The sequence below is a fragment of the Ascaphus truei genome, chromosome 9 (genome assembly GCF_040206685.1).
Source record: "Ascaphus truei isolate aAscTru1 chromosome 9, aAscTru1.hap1, whole genome shotgun sequence".
Lineage (NCBI taxonomy): Eukaryota > Metazoa > Chordata > Amphibia > Anura > Ascaphidae > Ascaphus > Ascaphus truei.
The window spans coordinates 15,585,280-15,606,337 of NC_134491.1; the positions used below are offsets into that span (position 1 = coordinate 15,585,280).

Consider the following 21,058-nt stretch of genomic DNA (forward strand, 5'->3'; position numbering starts at 1 on the left):
CTACGCCTCTGCTTCACTCCATCATTTCCCCCCCACCTGCCTCTCTCTGGGGGAGAAGAGAGAGAGTCAGCAGGGGCCGCCGACAGCGGGAGAGCGGCCCCCAGGAGCGTGAGCGTATATGCAAAATTATCACAGAAATCATTTGTATAAATAAAACATTTAAATACGTGGAGTGTGTGTGTGTGTGTGTGTGTGTGTGTGTGTGTGTGTGTGTGTGTGTGTGTGTGTGTGTGTGTGTGTGTGTGTGTGTGTGTGTGTGTGTGTAAGACCACTCAAATATGCATAAAATAACATATAATAAAAATGCATCATAGAATGTCTAAAGCCTGAAAGAGAAATGGAAAGAAAGGAAAACAATTAATGATGATCTAAACACATAAGAAAACCATATATGACTAGATCACATAAACATTATCTATTGTTACAGTTTGCAGCTCACTCTGCTGGGAACATTGGCAACAAATGATCACAAACAGGAAAGTGTTACAAACATCTTGCACTGCTGGGGAGGTGGGCTAAACCCTGCTATACAAATCGCAAGAGTATCAGTATATTAAACCTCATTAAAAATGGTGTTAAGTGTTGAATAAAAAATTTAAAAAAAGGTAGTAAGTATTATCTAATACTACAGAGCCGGGTTACTTGTTTATCCCACACACGTAGTATATTGCTTGTATTGCCCCTTTAAGAGAACGTTTTGCAGCATATTCAGAAGAATAGTCCCTCCATACATTAGACATCGGGTGCGCAAACTTTCCCTCCTGCACCCTCCACCCCCCCCCCCGCCTGCACTCCTCCCCTGCTCGCGCCCCCCTCCTTACCTTGTCTTCTGCGTCATATGACGCAGCGGGGTCATGTGACGTCATGGCACCGTGATGTCACGTGACCCCAAATGACGCCGCGTCGCCAAAGGTTGCAGAGACCTCACGCGACCCCCCGGCATTGAATTTAATTGCCTGTGGGAAGAGCTTGGGGTCTCTGCAATCGCCGCACCCCCCTTGAAAATCTTAGGCCCCCCCGTTTGCGCCCCCCTGCCTTTAGACCCATTGAGATGTACAAACCCAGTTTGATCGTTACTGGGGGGAGGCACAGGGAGCGCCAGCATCAACATCACATTAAATGGGTGGCGTTTTCTGCTTTTATTCTAATTGTAAAATAATATTTTGCTGGTTCCTATGAAACCGGTCCTCAGATATTTCCCTAACATTGCCTCCATTGTCTCACATTGGGGCGCCTGGCTTACACCGCTCTCTCACAAGTGGTCTTCATTAAGTAATCCTATATATGAATCTAACACGTAGGGATATATATAAATAACTCACATTCCAGGGGGCGTGCGAGCCTGTCGTTCTATAGACACAAATTGGAAAAGCGTATATATATATTAAAAACATAAATAAAAAAAGAAGGATAATATTATTTTAAAGCCGTTTTTACATTAGTGGGGAGGTTGTGGGTTTTGAAATAACACGTGTGCTGCCAGAGCAGTAAAACGGGGCAAATATTTAGTTGGCACAAATGTTGGTGGTGCACCGCGCTAGTTATAGCTGCTGATTGCTCATGCCAGTACCTGAGGCTTTTTGACCATGGCACATATTTATTAACACACCGATATACAAACAAATACACAGTGCACACACTAGCACACACTAGCACACCAGCACACACTAGCACACACTAGCACACCAGCACAGACAGCAATGAACATGTTCTAAACACAGCGCATGGATACAATAATATCACCGATTTGTATACGTAGAACATTCTAATCTTCATGTAGCGCTCTGTACCCCAGGGGTGGCCACGGGCCACCAACAGGTCAGGTTTTCCGGATATGCCTGCTACTGCACAGGTGGTTCAGTCTTCAACTCCAGTCCTCAAGGGCCACCAACAGGTCAGGTTTTCAAGATATCCCTGCTTCAGCAAAGGTGGCTCAGTCAGTGATTGAGCCACTGATTGAGCCACCTGTGCTGAAGCAGGGATATCATAAAAACCTGACCTGTTGGTGGCCCTTGAGGACTGGCGTTGCCCACCCCTGCTGCACACTGGTTATAGACACTCTGCTCTTTGAATCACCTGGTATTTGATGAATGTTGTATTCTCCACTCCTACGGTCGCCATAATATTTGACCTTACCACACCATTATTTGCTGCCGTATTAAAGACCATTCTGCTGTGGTTACGCGTACCGGACTGTGCTTAATCACCATCTCCTTCCAGCTTCCAGCGTCACGACCTTTACCGGTGAACCCAACATGTGTCCCCGCTGTGCAAAGAAAGTATACTTTGGTAAGAAAATACCTTTACAGAGACAGTCAGAGCTGCTTAAAAATAAGAGAAATCTTTTTTGTTTTAATATATGCAGCTTTTGATTACGTTTATTGAAAATTAATTACCTAAGCTGCCGATTGATTAGTTTTCCCGTGCCCGATTGGCAAACGCCTGTTTCCCAGTGCTCACTAAATGGCTGCCTTTCAGTTTCAATCAATCCTTCAGCCAGTGTACTTCAGCAGCTACAATGTATCCTTATATTACTAAGGTAACACTATCTATCATTACAGTTTGCAGCTCAAACTGCTGGGAACATTGGCAACAAATTATCACAAACAGGAAGTGTTGCAAAGATCTTGCAAAGCTGGGGAGGTGGGCTAAACCTGCTATAGAAACAAAGGATGCTCAGTATATTAAAACTGGCATTAAGTTGAATTAAAAAAAAAAAAGGTAATAAGTATTATCTAATACTACATAACTGATTTATTTAAATACAAAAACAAAAAAAACACATGTAGGATATTGCTGGGATGGTTCCTTTACATTACACATCACATTGACTCTGTTTGGAAGCATGAATCATTTTCTATACAGATAGTTTTGCCCATGTACATGATACTATGCAGTATACGTGTACAGGGAAATACAGGTACAATTCAAGGATGAACAAGCAAATAAATAGCCACATTCCACGTGGTTTGCACGCACAGGCTGTGCGAGGGGATCTGATTGCAGCACGCTGGCAGTACCAGTTCTTAAGCGCAGTTCAGCTAATCTGTTGTTTGTTTGTTTATTAACAGTTATTACATGCCTGAGCAAGATCAATAACTACGCCGCTTTCTTAATGCTGTTGGTATAAGTTTAAATATTTATTCACACCCAGATAGACCTTCTTAGAGTTGCACTGCTAGTTTTAACCGCACCTTTTTGTGGAAGATAATACAGCCGGCTTCACCGTTATGCCAGTGTTTTAAGCTTTTTAGATCCTTACAATTTACAATGCTAGGATCTCGACTGCAAAATAAACTGCAGGCTCGTCATCTATTGAAGAATCGCTATGATACTGTATATTATAATGAGGAGCTCAATGCTATAAAGGGCAACTCCAGTCATCAAGGGCCACCAACATGTCAGGTTTTCAGGATATGCCTGCTTCAGCACAGGTGGCTCCATCGTCCTTGCTTCAGCACAGATGGCACAATCAGTGGATCAGTCTTTGACCGAGCCACTGATTGAGCCACCTGTGCTGAAGCAGGTATATCCTGAAAACCTGCCCTGTTGGTGGTCCTTGAGGGCTGGAGTTGCCCACCCCTGCTGTAGGGTTGTTATAGACACTCATGATGTTATGCTGGTTGTGACTTCCTGGATCTGCACTAATAATAACCTTGTATCTTTGGTAGCTGAGAAGGTAACTTCCCTTGGGAAGGATTGGCATCGACCTTGCCTACGCTGTGAACGTTGTTCGAAGACCCTGACTCCTGGAAGCCACGCTGAGGTGAGCACACAGATATCCCAGCTCAAGCAGGACCATGGGAGGGACAGCAAGTGTCCAGGCTGAATAAGTGACGTCATGTTGCATTTGAAGGAAATTCCTTTGTAATGTTAAAACTGCATGTAATACAATATATAGAGTTTATATATACTAGACCAGGGGAGGCCAATTTCAGTTCTCAAGGACTATCAGCAGGTAAGGTTTTCAGGATATCTCTGCTTCAGCACAGGTGGCTCAGTCAACAACTGCACCAGCTTTGCTGTAGCAGAGATATCCTTTAAACCTGACCTGTTGGTGGCACTTGAGGACTGGAGTTGGCCACTCCTGTTCTAGATCTTATTAAACCTTCCCAAAAAGTGATGCACCTCGAGTCCGTTTACTCATGGGCACTTTTGATATTGTACAGTAAGGCTGAGTCCATAGAGACTCCAGCCGTGCGGAGGCTGAGGGAAAGCGGGTGCTTTCCCTGGCCTTACTACGCATGCCGTCCGGGGGTGTGTCTGGGGGCGGGCCAGTGATGTCACGGAGCTGGTTCGTTCTCATTGGGTGAACCGCTCATGTGACCGGCCCTCCGCTCCCTTCAGCGCGCAAACGCTATAAAATTTAAGTGCTACGCCTCTGCACGCCTGCGGGAAGCGTGCTCGAGCCCCTGCTAAAGCCGCTCTCAGTGCGGCCGCAGGGGCTCACTGGCAAGCGTAAGCGCGGCTCAGCGCGGGTCACCGGCTAAGCGCTGACCATGCCCGCGGCCTAAGATGTTAGAGCAACACTCAAGGAATCCATGAGTAATATATGGAAGTCCAGAGCCTCCTGTTAATAGTTTTACCTGAGCTTTCAAGATCTAAGAAGTCTCTTCTTTGGATGTACCGATCATGTGAGGTCTTCAATGCTCCTGTACAATGACTGTGAAGAACTCTTACGTTGGGTTCATTAAAAGGTATCACAACAATGTTCCACTTCTCCATGACCAATATACCTGCTCTTCTCTACATTCATTCTAGGTCTAACTATATTTCTATGAATAAAATAGACAGGCTTAAATTATTGATAACTTAATCAATCAAGCCAGGCATTACTGGAACAGAGAGAGAGAGAGAGAGAGGAAGCAGCCACTGTTTTCCACGTCTTCCTGTGTCCCCTGGAATCTAACGTTTGATAATATGTGTTGATGAATAGCTGTTTACTCAAGCAGGGGCCTCTCTCTTAGAACATGAGCCGCTCTCATTATCTGCCCTATAACAAACCTTATTAGTGTCTGTGAGTTCTTGCAGAACTCAATGGAATTGAATGTCTAAAATGATTAATTTATGCATTTTTATTTCAAGCTTGCCTTGCAATATCTAATTTGCTGCATTGCTTTGCTAGTTTATTTTGTTTATTTATGTATACAATGTGTTACCAGGATGTAATACATTGAGAGTTACCTCTCGTTTTCAAGTATGTCCTGGGCACAGAGTTATGATGACAAATAATACATGGTTACAAATACAGTTACATTAAGTGAACAGGGAATACATTATATACAAGACATTGAATGCACAGTTAAAGATAATATAACTGCTCTGCAAGATTTACTGAATACCTCATAGTAACACACGTTGCTAATAAAGATATGTAACTAGTTCTCTATGGTTTATACATTTTGGTTCCATTATTGTGATTTTTATAGAGTTATGTAACAGGATCACATTACAGGCTGTGCAGGGTTACTGATTCTGCATGGTGAAGCTGGTGCTGGAATAAAAAGTGGCGTTACTGACTGTGCCCACAAGATGGCGCTAGTTGCACAATGAATAGAACCAAAGACCATAAAATGGACAGATGTGTGGAAGGATCATCATGTCCAGGAAGCCAACCACAAGTAGATAAAAGGTTGGCAGAACTTGAAAAATATGTGTTACACCCCTGTCCCGCCCAGCAGCTAGAGATAGGGCGTACAGTGAATAAACAGATACAGTTCTATGTACTGACAGGGGTTTTCTGCGCAGTTAGAGTGTTAGCTCAGTGGGTTCCCTTTCTCTTCTCTCAGGATGCTCTCTTCATGGGTCCAGGCCAAGGCTGCTAGGAGTGAATAATAGAACAGGGCGCCAGGAACTTTCCTAAGGACATTATTTGTTCTTCTCCATCCTCCTCCAGACTGAGCTCACTGCAGGCAATATAGAAATATACCCTCAAGCCTTTCTTTGGTCTGAAGGCTGTATATGGGCAGGGGTTACCTCCCCAACCTTCTAAACAAGATACACTCCTTTTGGTATACCATTTAAGGACCCTACACTAAAGAACTTATTACTTGCCCTGAGTGAATCCCTCTCATCAGGGATTCCTGGAAGATGCTTGGGTGCAGTGTTCTCCTGGGGGTCTCTCACCCCCCTCTGGGGTCTGCTCTCCGTGGGGTCTCCCCCTCCACCCCTCCCCCCTGGAGTCTGATGATAATTTGGTGGAGCTACATATTTAGACCTGGGGAGTGGCCAACCCTCTGCCCCAGTAACTGGGCAGCTCCTCTGAGTGGCAAAGGCCACTCATCCTGACATCTGACTCGAGCACCTTCCAGACAAGCATGCGCCTGAAAGTGCAACAACTGGGGATATGATCTCAGCTGCCGAGCCTGGTGACTGATAAACCCTGGCACTGCCTGCTGATAAACCCTGGCACTGCCTGCTGATAAACCCTGGCACTGCCTGCAACTCACCAGGGCTGACATGCAGGGCAAGGGGAAGACTTTAGCAGGGTGCTACATATGTAAATTAAATACTCTCTCCACTAATCTCAGAATAATCAGAAACGGCAAAAATATACAATTTAGCTTCCCTTCCCTCTGTCTTAAATAGTTTTCTTTTCACTTTGCAAATGATTTATTTTTGCAAATAAGTTCTGTAAATAACAATTTAACTATTTTTGCACAAAAAAAAAGGATTTGCTTATAAATTCCCCAAATCACCAAGGATAATTATTTTCATTCGTTGTCAATATACAAAAGTACGTTGGAATCTACTCGTCATGCAGTGTAGTCATCGTCCCAGTGCTGGAGAAGTGATGCGCTTCGTTCAAATCAAATGGGACTAAAGTCTTCTCCAGCGCAGGGAAAATGCCATCGCATATTGAATAGGGGCTTGTGTTTGTCAGCTGGCAATCTGGGGAGTGTTGAGAAGCTTAGACGGCGGATATAGTAGGCGACGGAGCACATGGCGTCGTGTGCACCTGCCACTTGAGCGATTCGTTGCCTTTGGAATGGGGAGGCGTGGCCTCGACATCACGAAGCTTGTTCGCCCTCATTGGCTGAACCGCTCACGTGACCCGGCCTTCGTGCGACCAAAACATGTCTGCGCGAAAATCGCGCACGGTCGGGACCTCTATGGCCTGTCTCAGAGGTACGGCTTTTTGTTCGCGTCGCGCGGAGTATGGACGCGGTTTATTAAGGCGTTAAAGGATATACAGACGTAGCAGGTTTTATTGCTGTCTCTGGTGCGATGTGTTGGGATATATTGCGATAAACCCACATTTGCCATTAAATCCAAGAAACTCTGTGGCATGTTTGTGTTATCTGGGCAGTCAATCTCACACCAGCCAAAAGCAAAACCACCTCCCGGCCTGAACCACCATTGTCCCATGTGACAAACTGAATGTGTCGCAATAGCTTTAGAGCAAAAACCCGATACAGAGCTGGATATTGATTAATATGCTGTGAATAAGTCATCTTCACCTTGCCCCGGAACATTTAAGCCTCGTTCATTTCAATGGAGGAGAAATCTTCCTAGGCAACGGGAGTCCGTCACTTTCGCAGTGTGTTGAATCTTTTTTTGCTTGGTCAGCCGGCCTAGAAAAGCTTAATTTAGCGTTTTCAGGCTGCAGTAGACAAGGTGACATAACTTTTATTACAGGTAATAAAGTGTGAGGCCAAAGCAGAAGCAGCAGGTTCCGATTATAACGCTCGTATTTCTCCGGAATTTAAGGCTTTTTCAATGTCAAAACTGGCTTCTGGCCCAAGAGTCCACATGGGATATATTCTGATACCTTGGAAGCCGCTCACTTATATATCCATAACATTAATAGTGCTGATTTAACTACATGCTGGAAGGTCTCAAACTTCGCAGCTGTGTTTTATGAGCTCACTCACTGATCTTGGTATTAAAATGTGCTGAAATGAGAGGTGCACCCCTCACTAACTCACATTATTAGCCTCCTGACAGACAGTATTATGAGTCCATGGGAAATGTGACCTGCTGGTTTTATGGGGTGTGAATTGTATCATAGCTCCAGCTCCCACCTGGGATAAAACACTGGTGTTATGGCAATGGCACTCAAGCATAGTGGTTAAGGTTCAGCCTTGTGGGTTCAATTCCAGCCTCTGCCACCTGTTGTAGACTCAATGTAATCCTGGCAAGTTATTATCTTCAGGTACCAACATATTTGATTGTAAGCTCTTTGATGCAGAAACCTAATGGCTGCTATTCAAAGTGCTGTAAAGTTTAACACGTTCACCTGAGTGGGGTTGAAATCTTTAAGAGCGAGTGGAAGACTGCTTTACGGCATACTGGTTGGGGGTCATTATGTCTGTATACTTCTGTTATGATGAGCACTGTGTAAAATAATCAATCATGGAAGAATTACCATTCCTTTTATCATTTTTATCTGCACAGTCCCTATAAAGTACACTAAGTACAGATTAACTTCGAAGAGGTATGAATAAAAGCAGGCTGTAATTGTATTTATAGCTAACAACAGCTGAGAGGTGTAGACATATTAGTGTCAAAACCTAGCAACTAGATGCTCATTTTTAAGTGCACTCCTAGGCAATTAAAACTTAGCGTTTAATTAGCATTTTATAAAATAAGTTCTTAACATGAAGTAGATAATGATTACAACATATAATGTACTAATGGCGGGAGAGAGTAGAATAATGGTAGAAGGCCAAGGTATGTAATACAGCAGTCTTTGCCTAAAATAGACCAGCAAAGATGAATACCTATAATGTGGGGCCTATATATAACAACACTTGTCTCTGTCAGAGATACTAAGGTGCGCTTTGCCTATATGGGTGTGTTGTGTGTCATGTGATGCAGCATACCGATCAAACCAACCTGTATTGTAATAATAGCACAAAGCAGATCCTAGCTGGTATATAGGTAAGGAATACTGGTAAGATGTTAATGATCCCTGTTAGTGCAACACAATGACAGGTTGGTGGTATGTGGATTGATTCTGCACCCAATGACATTTGACAAACACAACAACCAGATAATAATATGGCAAAGCTATTTGTAATATAAAAACCAGGGAACAGCTAACTCCAAACACTCTGCCTGATGGAATATGAACAAGGTCATACAAGTGCTGTGGTGAAGGGTATGCCGTCCAAATATAATCAGTGCTGTGAATCTGTGCTAACCTGTAAGGCAATTGCAATGGGAGACTAGCACAATTCAAATCTACAAAGTTGTATTTACATTCATTCATAAGGTTGTTTATTATTGTGCGCGCACACACACACGTGTGTGTATATATATATATATTATATACACACACACGCATGTATATACATACAAACATACACACACACACACACACACACACACCTACACACACCTACACACGCAATAATAAACAACCTTGTGAATGAATCTAAATAAAACTACAGTCTGCTTTTATACTTACCTCTTCTAAGCTAATCTGACATATGCATATATATATATATATATATATATATATATATATATATATATATATATATATATATATATATATATATACGTAGTAATTGATATAGGTAAAATGTACCTAATGACAGCAAGTAACATTGTTTCTCGTTTCACAGCATGATGCCCGGCCCTACTGCCACAAGCCTTGCTACGGTATCCTCTTTGGACCAAAAGGTGTGTTTTTCCCCCAAAAAATATCTAATTTATTAAACATGCCATACCTTACCACTTGGTAAATCGGTGTTTCTGGTTTGATGGAGAAAATATTCTCTATTTAGAATGAGCATTATATAATAATGTTTAGAGACAGAACTTTCCGGAGATGGAATCTGCCGAGTGTTAGCCCGCCGGAAATAGCGAGTGCGTACTTTACCAACCCCCAAGTTCCGAGCTTCAGGCCTTGATTATACCAAGTGCTGCAGGGCGGCTGCGCTATCCTGCGACGTTACCCTGCGCTGCCGCCGAGCGGCATCTTGATGATACCGGAGAGGCGTGGCGGAGGCGTGGCCGTGAGCGGTTCACCCTCATTGGCTGAACCGCTCACGTGACACGGCCGCCGCAAGGAAAAAAACAAATGTGTCAGTATCTTCCCCAGCCGTCCGCTTTGCAGCACGGTGCGCTGCGGCCGTCGCCGGCGGTATGAGCACATACATTGGATGTATGCTTCTTGTTTTTGGCTCAGACATCCTCCATAAAACTAAAAACAACCATTTTTTGTTTGTTCCTCCCAGGTGTGAACACGGGGTGCGTTGGAAGCTACATCTACGATAAAGATCCCGAAACTAAGGCTCAGCCTTAGGCAGGACCAGCCGCCGCCTGCAGCTAACAGAGACCTCCCCCTTCCTGTCGCTCACAGCCTCTGCATCAATTCCACTTCTCACCCTTCTCACCCTACGGCCGTTTCTAGATATATCCAGTAGATTAGATTATCCGGGCTTCGTCTGAGCGAGTGGCAAAGGCGACTTCCTTCTAATTCCCGCACCATAGCCATCCACAGCAGCTGAGACTAACAACAGGTGTTGTGTTTGTACTTAAGGAATGAAATGAATGTGCCTATAACTTTTACCCGATATGTCATTGGTGTTAAATCCCTGGTTTGTAATATCTTTCTAATAAGAAGAGGCAGCATGATACCATACACACGTATGCGGGCGGTTTAGGAATTTTGGTCATGGCCGTTTTGCCATGACCAAATGGCCGCCAGCGCTTCGCCGTGACTCACCCCGCTGCCGGAACCTGCCGCCGCTCATTTCGCAGCTAAGGTAAGTGCCTAAAATCCATACCGCAAGCCCTTACCCTTAAGCCCCCTACCCCAAGCCTTTACCCTTAAGCCCCCTACCCCAAGCCTTTACCCTTAAGCCCCCTACCCCAAGCCTTTACCCTTAAGCCCCCTACCCCAAGCCCTTACCCTTAAGCCCCCTACCCCAAGCCTTTACCCTTAAGCCCCCTACCCCAAGCCTTTACCCTTAAGCCCCCTACCCCAAGCCTTTACCCTTAAGCCCCCTACCCCAAGCCTTTACCCTTAAGCCCCCTACCCCAAGCCTTTACCCTTAAGCCCCCTACCCCAAGCCCTTACCCTTAAGCCCCCTACCCCAAGCCTTTACCCTTAAGCCCCCTACCCCAAGCCCTTACCCTTAAGCCCCCTACCCCAAGCCTTTACCCTTAAGCCCCCTGCACCAAGCCCTTACCCTTAAGACCCCTACCCCAAGCCCTTACTCTAAATCCCCCTACCCTAAGCCCTTACGCTAAAACCTACTACCCTAACAGCCAAAACCCTTAAATTAACCCCTACCCTAAGCATTAAAACCCCTTAATATAATAAACCTTTTATAAAACTTACCTTAGAAGCGGCGGCGGGCATTCAAGCGGCGGTTCGTCTGCAGAAGAGGGTCGAACGCCGGCGGCCATTTGCAAATGTCCCGTTTCGTATGCAGGTGCATTTTGATTACTAAAACATGTAAGGTCGTCATCGCCTGCTTCCGACCGTGACATTTCAACACAATACACGCCAAGAAACCGGTCCTCCACATGATGAATGTCACGTGGTCTTTGGTACGGTGTGTTGGTTTCCGGGCGATGATACACTTCCAGGGATACATTATTCCTGCTCCATATTCCTGCGGAACAATAGTGCGCTGGGGTTGTCGCAAGTAACCGTGACGTGGAATGCCACGGCTTTGTGTTCAGACCAGCTGAGCAGGATGTTATACAGTGGAATACTGTTACATTGTAATCATAGCAAGACAGGACTTCCTCAGGGATCTCCTCATTTTGTCCTCATTTTAATTAGTTATCAGTTATCTGATTTCATGTCTTAGAGCAGTCGTGCTCCACTCCAGTCCCCCAGCCCCCTCAACAGGTCAGGTTTTCAGGATATCCCAGCTTTGGCACAAGTGGCTCAATCCGAGGCTCATGTCAAAGACTGAGCCTCTGATTGACTCACCTGTGCTGAAGCTGGGATATCCTGAAAACCTGACCTGTTGGGAGGGGGTAGGGGGGGCTTGAGGACTGGAGTTGAGCACCCCCTGCATTAGTGAATATAGACAGCAAAAGAGTGAGTTTGGATTTAATGCAGGAATTCAGTATTAAGAGTAACTTCCTTTCTAACAGGACTTGACCAAAGACTCCCAGTGGAGTCGGGCAGGTTCAATAGTCAGTATTCACACATTTCAACCCCTTAACTGCCAGAGAGGCCGCAGTGCAATACATTGCGGTCCACCCTGGCAGCACAGGGGTTATTGGTGCCATTTATATCCACTGACCCCCCCAATGCCCGCACCAGATGCGCTAAAACCCCCCCTGTACAAATTCACTGACACAGATATACGTGCAGTACACACAGTCACCGAGTGTAAACACAGACACGTGCTATATACAATGATGCATACATGCATGTAAAAAGATACAGACACGCGTGTGTATATATTGCTGCTGACATGTAAGCTTGGGCGTTTTTTTGTTTTTTGTTGTTGTTGCTTGGGCATATCCAGCATCAGAAAAAGATCCCCCCCATTATTCCTTCACTTTAATCCCATTCTATGTAGTTGTATAATTGGCAGCTTTATGACTGACTCATTTCAGACCAGATTTACATGTACAGTATCGGCACAGACCAGGCGCACACACTGTTCTGCTTGTGGGTGAAGAGTGCAGTGTTTTAATCGCAGGCTGATCTGTGAGGAATGAGAACACTTGTAACGACCCACTCCCAAATCCGGACCTGTCCACAGAGGAAATAAAGCGTTGGTTACGTGCTCCTACTACAAAGGCTTGTATCCGGTTAACATCAATCCTAATTAATACACGCACCCATCTGGGCTCTCGGTAATAAGACGGCACCTCGCACTCAATTCACTTCTGTTCTGTACAAGGTGGAGTAAGGCAGGGTTACTAAGTGTTGCAAATGTAATGATTGGCGTTAAAATGGCAACTTATATGTCGCTATTTTGCGCCGGGGTAGACATCATTTTTTCTTTTTTCTTTTTTGTGCACCTTAAGCTTAAACAATAGTTTTTTAGTCAAATATTGGCAAAATGAAATGTGGTGTGCTGGTCGCACAGACGGAAAAGGAATGTATTTAATACAAAAATGGTGGATCCTGCGTCCAAATTGGCCGCCAAATCGTGCTGGCGCAGAATTAGAAGCAAAACAAAGAGAACCAGGTCCCTGGCGCAATAGCAACAATACCAGCCCCAAATATGTAACCGAAAACCAGTCCTGATTGTTGCATTGAAGTCCAGGTTTATTTAAGGTGGAATTCATATTGTGATTATAGTACGTTGGGTACTGTCACCTCACCGATGCTTATCTTCGGTGGAGCGCTGTTTGCCTATACAACACTACAAATTAAAACATGCTCAGAGTTGGCCGTGCGGAAGATGCTTTGCAGTGACAGAAGCCGCAGGCATGTTCCATTGTGTACGTTCATAAAGCGACATTTCCACCGCGCGGCGATTAAAGACGCGCCTAATTCTGTTTCGATTTCAGTTGTACTCCACATGACGCGCAGTCTTATGTCACAGACCCGTCATACGTACGGATGTCGCCAACGTTACCGTGCCGCACGGCGGCGGGACGTACACGGCGCCCTGGCGAGAGAAGCTCTCGTGATTTTGGAATCGGCCGCGCAGGAGAAGGGGGCGGGGCTACGGCGCTATGGCACCTTCGGGAGTGCGCCACGGGTTGCAATGACGCTGGCTACGTCTGTACCGCGCAAAAGTTAACGCTTTAGACTTTTTAGCGCCTCGATTTTGCCGCCAATTTTTTCTCTAAACAACCTGTTGCCACATCGGCCCCCAATCTCCCCTTAAATAGTTCTCAACTCCAGTCTTCAAACCCCCCCCCCCAACAGGTCAGGTTTTCAGGATATCCCTGCTTCAGCACAGGTGGCTCAGTCAGTGACTCAGTCGAAGACCTGTGCTGAAGCAGGGACTGAGCCACCTGTTCTGAAGCAGGGACTGACTGCGCCACCTGTGCTGAAGCAGGGATATCCCAAAAAGCCTGACCTGTTGGTGGAACCTGAGGATTGGAGTTGAGGAACCCCAGGCATACAACATTTTACCTGATAAGAACAGGTCAGACTTGGCCCGTTCGCTGCCATAACAGGACGTTGATGCGCAGAGAATGCCACTCCTGTTTGGCTTCCCATCCTGAAGCCAAATGTAGCTGGGTGGGATTATTACACTTTCCTTGACGTTGATCGGCAAACTTCTATGACTGCCATGGCTGTTATTTAACGACTGTTGGATCATTGTGCTACAGCACGTGGTAGCCAACGTCAGTCCTCAAGGGCAACCAACAGGTCAGATTTTCCGGATATCCCAGCTTCAGCACAGGTGGCTCAATCAGTGGCTCAGTCTTCGACTGAGCCACTGATTGAGCCACCTGTGCTGAAGCAGGGATATCCCTAATACCTGGCCGGTTGGTGGCCCTTGAGGACTGGAGTTGGCCACCCATGTGCTCCAGTAACATCCGAGCTAGTACGATGATGACTGCTGATAATGTTTTCCTGCACCCCAAGCTTGCTGCAAATACTGGAGTGAGAGGATTTGGGCAGGAATAGGGAGGCGATTTATATTTACAAAAAAATATACCAGATTTATAAGGGGAGCGATGTAGCAAGGCAAGTCTAGAGAGAAATCGATGCAGACGGTCTCGATGTACCAAGGCGTGCGCTCTGAGTTTTGCGCGTCAGATTTGCGGCGCTGTCAGCAGGCGGAATTCCGTGACACTGATTAAAACGAGATGTATCCCGATTCTTCCTCTGTGCGTCCATTTTGAATCCTGTGTTTGCATTTAAAAAAATGTAGGTCAAAAGTGGCGTGAGCGTCTCTGACTAACGGTTTGTGTCATGCACAGGAAGTTCCTGCTACCACCTGACGCAAACGCAAGCAGAAAATGCGTCAAATCAAACGTTCTTTATGTTGATGCATCCCCCCCAAAACGATGCTATGTATCGACTTTGATTTGGTGCAACATTTTGCCATTTTGGGAAACAAAACACACCAGGGTTATTTAAAGAAAAAGATCTTATTTTAATTGGATATTTTTGAGCTATTTTTGAGCTATCTGGTGTCTTTTTATTTATTTTTTTGCCCAGAATTGCAATGCTTTGCCCCTAACCTTCCCAGTGGGAGAAATCGGGTGCATATGGGTCAAGCTCAATATTTGTACACAATTAACCCTAACATGGCATCTCATAGTGTCCGTGTTCTGGCTATACGTCTCTGGTCCTCCCCCTGCGGTTAGCGTGCATTTGGTAGTGTTGGTGTGCGGAGTATTATAGAGACGTCACACCCCAAGGGGTGAAAATGGTATTTCAATGGGAAAATGCTGATCATCAGTGAGACTGAATTGAAGTGTGTGGGATTGTTGAACATTGGGGATACCGACTCCAAATCAGTGACACTTTGAGTACCGGGAGTTTAGAGTTACACCACATGGATATCATGCGATGTATTATGTGGATAACTGCATCTAAACACATGATTGCATTTGCTTGTCACTTAACGGATGCTTTTCCATAAGACAATTTTTGGCACCCAAAGACACCTTGCATCCTCATTGGTCCATAAGAGGTCTTCTCGTGCCGGAAGGTGTGTCATCAAATAGCACCACTTAGTAATCATGGGCCTTAACCCTCTCTGCCAAACAGATCAGCGTCACATGTATGAAACGTGAGTGGCACGTGTGTAGCCGCTGCATGGGAATATAGATTTGACGTGCAACTATGAACCCTTTTTTCATTTTCAGATGTTTCCATACAGTTGTAGCAAAACAGCCGTGCTAAATAAAGCGTTATATAACTTTATACGGCTGGTTAGTACCAAACGGAACCTTCATAAGCGTGAATCCCTGACGATACAAACGTTTGACATGTAGCGAGGTCACAATACTGAATATTTTAGTTCTGGTGAAAGTGTTTCTTTGACTGTGGACAATATTTAGATTGGTCATGTATATTCATTGTGGCTCTTGTAACTTTTCCTGTAAATTAACAGATAATGGTGGCTGGCCTTTTGAGTGTTCGGAGAATTGCATTGAATTGGATAATGTCCGGATACATTCTAAATAAATGGCGACACACATTTTTGGTTTTGTTTGGTTTATTTTAAATAGCTGACTGATGAAACCATTCCAGCATTGTAATCCTGAACATGTGTCTGGTCATCAGACAGCTGGCAGTGTTAAGCGGCACTCCGAGTTATTCTATGAAACAGGGCAGCATTATATAATATACAGCACCCAGAACTATTTTTGTAGGGGAGCATACAGGAGTTCTTATTCTCTTTTTAGGGATTAACATGAAACGTTATATGGGAATTACAAATGATGGGGAATAGGGTAGGAATAATAGCTCGGAGGTGCAAATAAAATAATCATTAGTGAGCCCTTTCTAATTTCTCAGACAGGTCTGCAACCCTGCCTTTCTCCATTATCTCTTAGCATACGGGATTCTGGGTAATGCCATGCAAATGAGCAGATAGTGTCACCTTTTGCTTCACATCCATTTTAACATGGAACCCCTGTAACTTTATGCCTGTCACATTACACAGCTTTTCAGCACAGTTTGGGTTAGAGACGTGTAAAGCCAGTAACCCACTCGCAGACATCTGAGAGGTGACAAATGTTTACCGTTATTTGAAACGGGGTCAGATGTAAATGAATTTCTTGGCTCTGGGGTTCTGTCACCCATTTCCCCAACAAAACCAGCAACAAGAGGAATGAGGCCTCTCTGGCAGCAACGGGGTTAAAAAAAAATGCACCGCACACGTCAGCGCGGTAACTTTGAGTGTGAGCAGCAGGGGGCACTGCAGGCACACATACTGCACAATTGTAACACAGTACTGTGTCATTTAAACATACCGGTACATCTTGCTGTGCTGGTGGCAGTATATAATCTGCAGCCTTCTACTCGGGGAAAGACACAAAGCCTCAGTGCTACATCTAACGTGAAACATGATATAGTTAAATACTTATCTGTTTATAAGCAAGGGTCATTTAGTTCAATTCTTTGGTCACAGTATTTTAAGCCAACAGCCTAGTCTAGTACGGTGCGGCCCGTATGTATGTCCCGGCACTGCCGTGCCTGTGAGTGACCGCTCCGTGAGGCAGCGCTCCCTTCCATGAGAGAGGTTGTGGGAGCTTTTTGCAGGTGCCGCAGTGGGAGGACATGCAGCCGGGCCGTACTGGGACGCGGGGACAGGCTTAATATACTTTTGCCAAAGAATTGAACTAAATGACACTTACATATGAGAAGATAAACGGGTAAGTATTTAACGATATAATATGTAATTACATGTAGCACTGGGGCTTTTTGTCTTTATGCTGTATACAGTACATGAGGTTACAATCAGAGGAGCACTCTTTTTGACACAATATATATGAGGAGAGATTTTGACACACACACACACACACACACACAGAGAGTGAGAGAGAGAGATTGAGAGAGGGATTGAGAGAGAGAGAGAGAGAGAGAGAGAGAGAGAGAGAGAGAGAGAGAGAGAGAGAGAGAGAGAGAGAGAGAGAGAGAGAGAGATTGAGAGAGAGAGAGAGATTGAGAGAGAGATTGAGAGAGAGAGAGAGAGAGATATATTGAGAGAGATTGTGATTGTGAGAGAGAGAGAGATTGAGAGAGATTGTGATTGTGAGAGAGAGAGAGAGAGAGAGAGAGATTGTGAGAGAGAGAGATTGTGAGAGAGAGAGATTGAGAGAGATTGTGATTGTGTGAGAGAGACATATTCTGATTGTGTGAGGTTTGTGTGTGCGTTTTTTCACTCAGGATCTCGACTTGTTTGCTGATTGGGAGCCTGGCTTCTGACACCTGCCTCCTGTTTCTTCCACCACCACGGAAATCCTTTGGAGGGCGTCACTGTTTTGAATTGTTATACTTGTGAGGGTCTATAAAATCCCTCAGACTGATGCAGTCATCTAGAACAAGGTTACGCAACTCTAGTCCTCAACACCCACAAACAAGTCAGATTTTCAGAATATCCCTGCTTCAGCACAGGCCGCTCAAGTGATTGTCACCTGTGCTGAAGCAGGGATATTTAAAAAAAATCTTGGCCTGGTAGTGGCCCTTGAGGACTGAGTTTGACACCCCTGGTATAATGGTTATTTGTTCTCAATGTTTGCTACACATACAGTACGTCAGCCTGTGATGAAGACATGGACACCAGAAATCAGATTTTGTAACCAGGTTTCCCTGTACACCAGCTTGAATAAAGACGCGGTTCCGATTGGGACTAGATATGGAAGTTTTCTTTCGGACTATTTTCTGCATCGCTGGAGTTACCGACTAAAGTTTGTAGTAACCGGTAAAAAGAAATAAAATGGTGTTTTGGTATAAAATCACCGCATCGGAACCATTAAACGTGACCTGAGCGCACATTTTGCTTATGTGGTGAATATCAGACATTGGGGCCGTGCAAAATTGTTTGCAAAAACAGCAAATTTCATTAACACAAACAAAAAGAACAATTGTACACAACGCACTTTAATATTTTCCCTGCTGGAGGACTGACGGCAACATGGCTGCCCCCAGCTGAGGTGGAGGGGGCTCCAACAGAGCGCTGGGGCCAATTAACCCCTAGAACAGGGGGGCTCAAGCCCCGCAACAGGTCTGGTTTTCAGGATATCCCAACTTCAGCACAGGTGGCTCAATCAGTGGCTCAGTGATTTAGTCACCTGTGCTGAAGCTGGGATATCCTGAAAACCTGACCTGTTGGGGGGGAATTGAGGACTGGAGTTGAGCCCCCCTGCCCTGGAAGAGTGATGAGTGACATGATATCCCTCAGAGGCCACACATCACCCACATATATACATATGGTGCACAGGCAGAATCAATGTTGCAGTCGTGCGTAGAAGCTTCTTAATGCCGGCGCCGGGGCCGCCAACAGGAGGGGGGGGACAGCCGGTGCTGACATCCCGGGCCCCGTGAGTCAGGGGGCCCGGCCGCCCGGGTCCCCTGCATGTCCGTGCCTGTTTTATTTAAAAAATAAATAAATAAATTGATTCGACCCCCTCCATGCGCAGAGCCGAGGTCCCGGCGCGCATGCGCAGGGAAAGCAGAGTGTCCGCACCCCCCCGCTCCAGGGTGGGCCCGAGGTGCGCCCCCCAGCTTCCCCCGTGTGTCCCCACCTTCAGCTGCGGAATCCGCAGGCTCGCACCCCCCCACCCGCCCACCTCCTGTGCCGCCCAACTCCCGCGCCCCCCAGTCGCCCACCTTCCACGCCGTGGCAGGAGCCACGGGGATATCGGGGGCAGGGGGGGAAGCATCTGGCGGGGCAGGAAACAGCACCCACCCAGTCAAGGTCAGTCACCCACCCAGGCTGTCACCCACCCAACTCACCCAGTCACTCACTCACCCACCCAGTCACCCAATCACTCACCCACCCAGTCACTCACACCCACCCAGTCACTCACACCCACCCAGTCACTCAGTCACTCAGTCACCCACCCAGTCAGCCAGTCACTCAGTCATCCACCCAGTCACCCACTCACCCAGGCAGTCAGTCACCCAAAGACAGTCACTCACCCAGACAGTCACCCACCCACCCAGTCACTCACACCCACCCAGTCACTCAGTCACCCACCCGGTCATCCAGTCATCCACCCAGTCACTCGGTCACTCACCCACCCAGTCACCCACTCACCCAGGCAGTCAGTCACCCAAAGACAGTCACCCACCCCAGACAGTCACCCACCCACCCAGGCAGGCAGTCATCTGTCTTTTGTTGAAAATATAAAAATAAACAGATTGTAATGTTTTTTCCGTATTACAATAAGAAGAAAACAGTTAAGTAAAGGTTGCGCGTTAAAAAATATTTTTTCATGGTAGGTGCGCTATGGGTTCGGCACGCTGATGAATACTGTCCCACGACTCTCCCTACACTGGGTATTAGTGATTCGCTTGGTCATTGAGTAGCTCAGGGAGTGGGGGAAAGCTACATTCCACACCAGCAACATCTCCACTACCTCTGCACTGAGGAGAGACGGAGAGTGGACTTCAGGTGTGACCAGCTGTTGAGGGCCGCAGGTGAGGTCTCACGATTATATTGGCAATGCCACACCAGGTACATCCTGAGGGCACTCTAAAGGTGCATACAATACACCCTGAAAGTTATCAAACACCTGCAATTTATTTGAATTTCTAGCAGATTGCCTGACGGATCCTTTGTTATATAATGATCTCAATAACATGCATGATGTCACATTAACAGAATAATTTAATCTGTTTGACCTAAAAATACATTTTCCTGTTGCCCCAGATTAATTCTTGGAAAATTCATGCAGCTTTTAATACAGCTAATAAAATGTACATTGATTGATGATGTAAGAGGCCAAAACGCCAAAATACATTCCTCTTCATATCATTTAAAAAAAAAATATAACTAGATAAAGCTTTAGAGAAAGCTCATACTGAGTCGCAAATGGAGCATATATCAGGAAATCAAACATTAGCCATGAGGAAGGCACCATTGGGTCTTAAAATTTGGCCGTAGGTGTTTTTTAAGCAGAATTTCAAAGCAGCAACCACGTCGGAGACAGGTGATTAATGATTGTGGGAAATGAATGTAGCATACTGTAATTCTTCTAAGCGAATAAGTGCTCATACTCCATACATAAAACACATTCATCCAGCCCATCGTGTGGTCCATTAGTTACAAAATATATAAACATCACTTGTTATTTAACAAAAGCTATTTCAAGGCCCAGTTGTTAATGGATTCCTGTCTCTGTTTCATGTGCTTAATTACACTATTATAGGACTGATTAGGTCATTTAAATGGAATAAAGCACGTGACGTGATCACGTACAGTTCCTATTCCCAGGGGTGAAGTAAGAATGATGGTAAATCCCCACAATGTAAAGGGTGAAAGAAGGGACAAAGTTACCTGCAGTGCATTTCCAATGCTAACGCAAGCAGATGCTGAGACTACAAGTGCATTAAATGTAGTGCAATGTCCAGCTATAAGAAGCCATGAGTCCCACGCCATGCATTCATTACTTTCATCTGCAGGCATAGACCTTCTGCTGTTAAGGTCCTTAACCAAAACATCTTTTTTCTCCAATAAATCGAGATCTCTGCTTCTTGCTGTAC

The 21,058-nt window shown here is 45.5% G+C and overlaps 1 protein-coding gene across 1 annotated transcript in view; it reads left to right on the forward strand.

Annotated features, from left to right (window-relative positions):
* The window catches only part of LOC142502460 (cysteine-rich protein 2-like), a 76,533-nt gene extending 60,490 nt beyond the window's left edge, over positions 1-16,043 (forward strand). Inside the window, exons 5-8 of the mRNA XM_075613471.1 lie at positions 2,221-2,289; positions 3,672-3,766; positions 9,573-9,630; positions 10,188-16,043. Of these exons, the coding sequence (XP_075469586.1) occupies positions 2,221-2,289; positions 3,672-3,766; positions 9,573-9,630; positions 10,188-10,255 (290 nt within the window). The 3' untranslated portion in view covers positions 10,256-16,043. The remainder of the gene's footprint in view (positions 1-2,220; positions 2,290-3,671; positions 3,767-9,572; positions 9,631-10,187) is intronic.
* Positions 16,044-21,058: the final 5,015 nt, after the last annotated feature.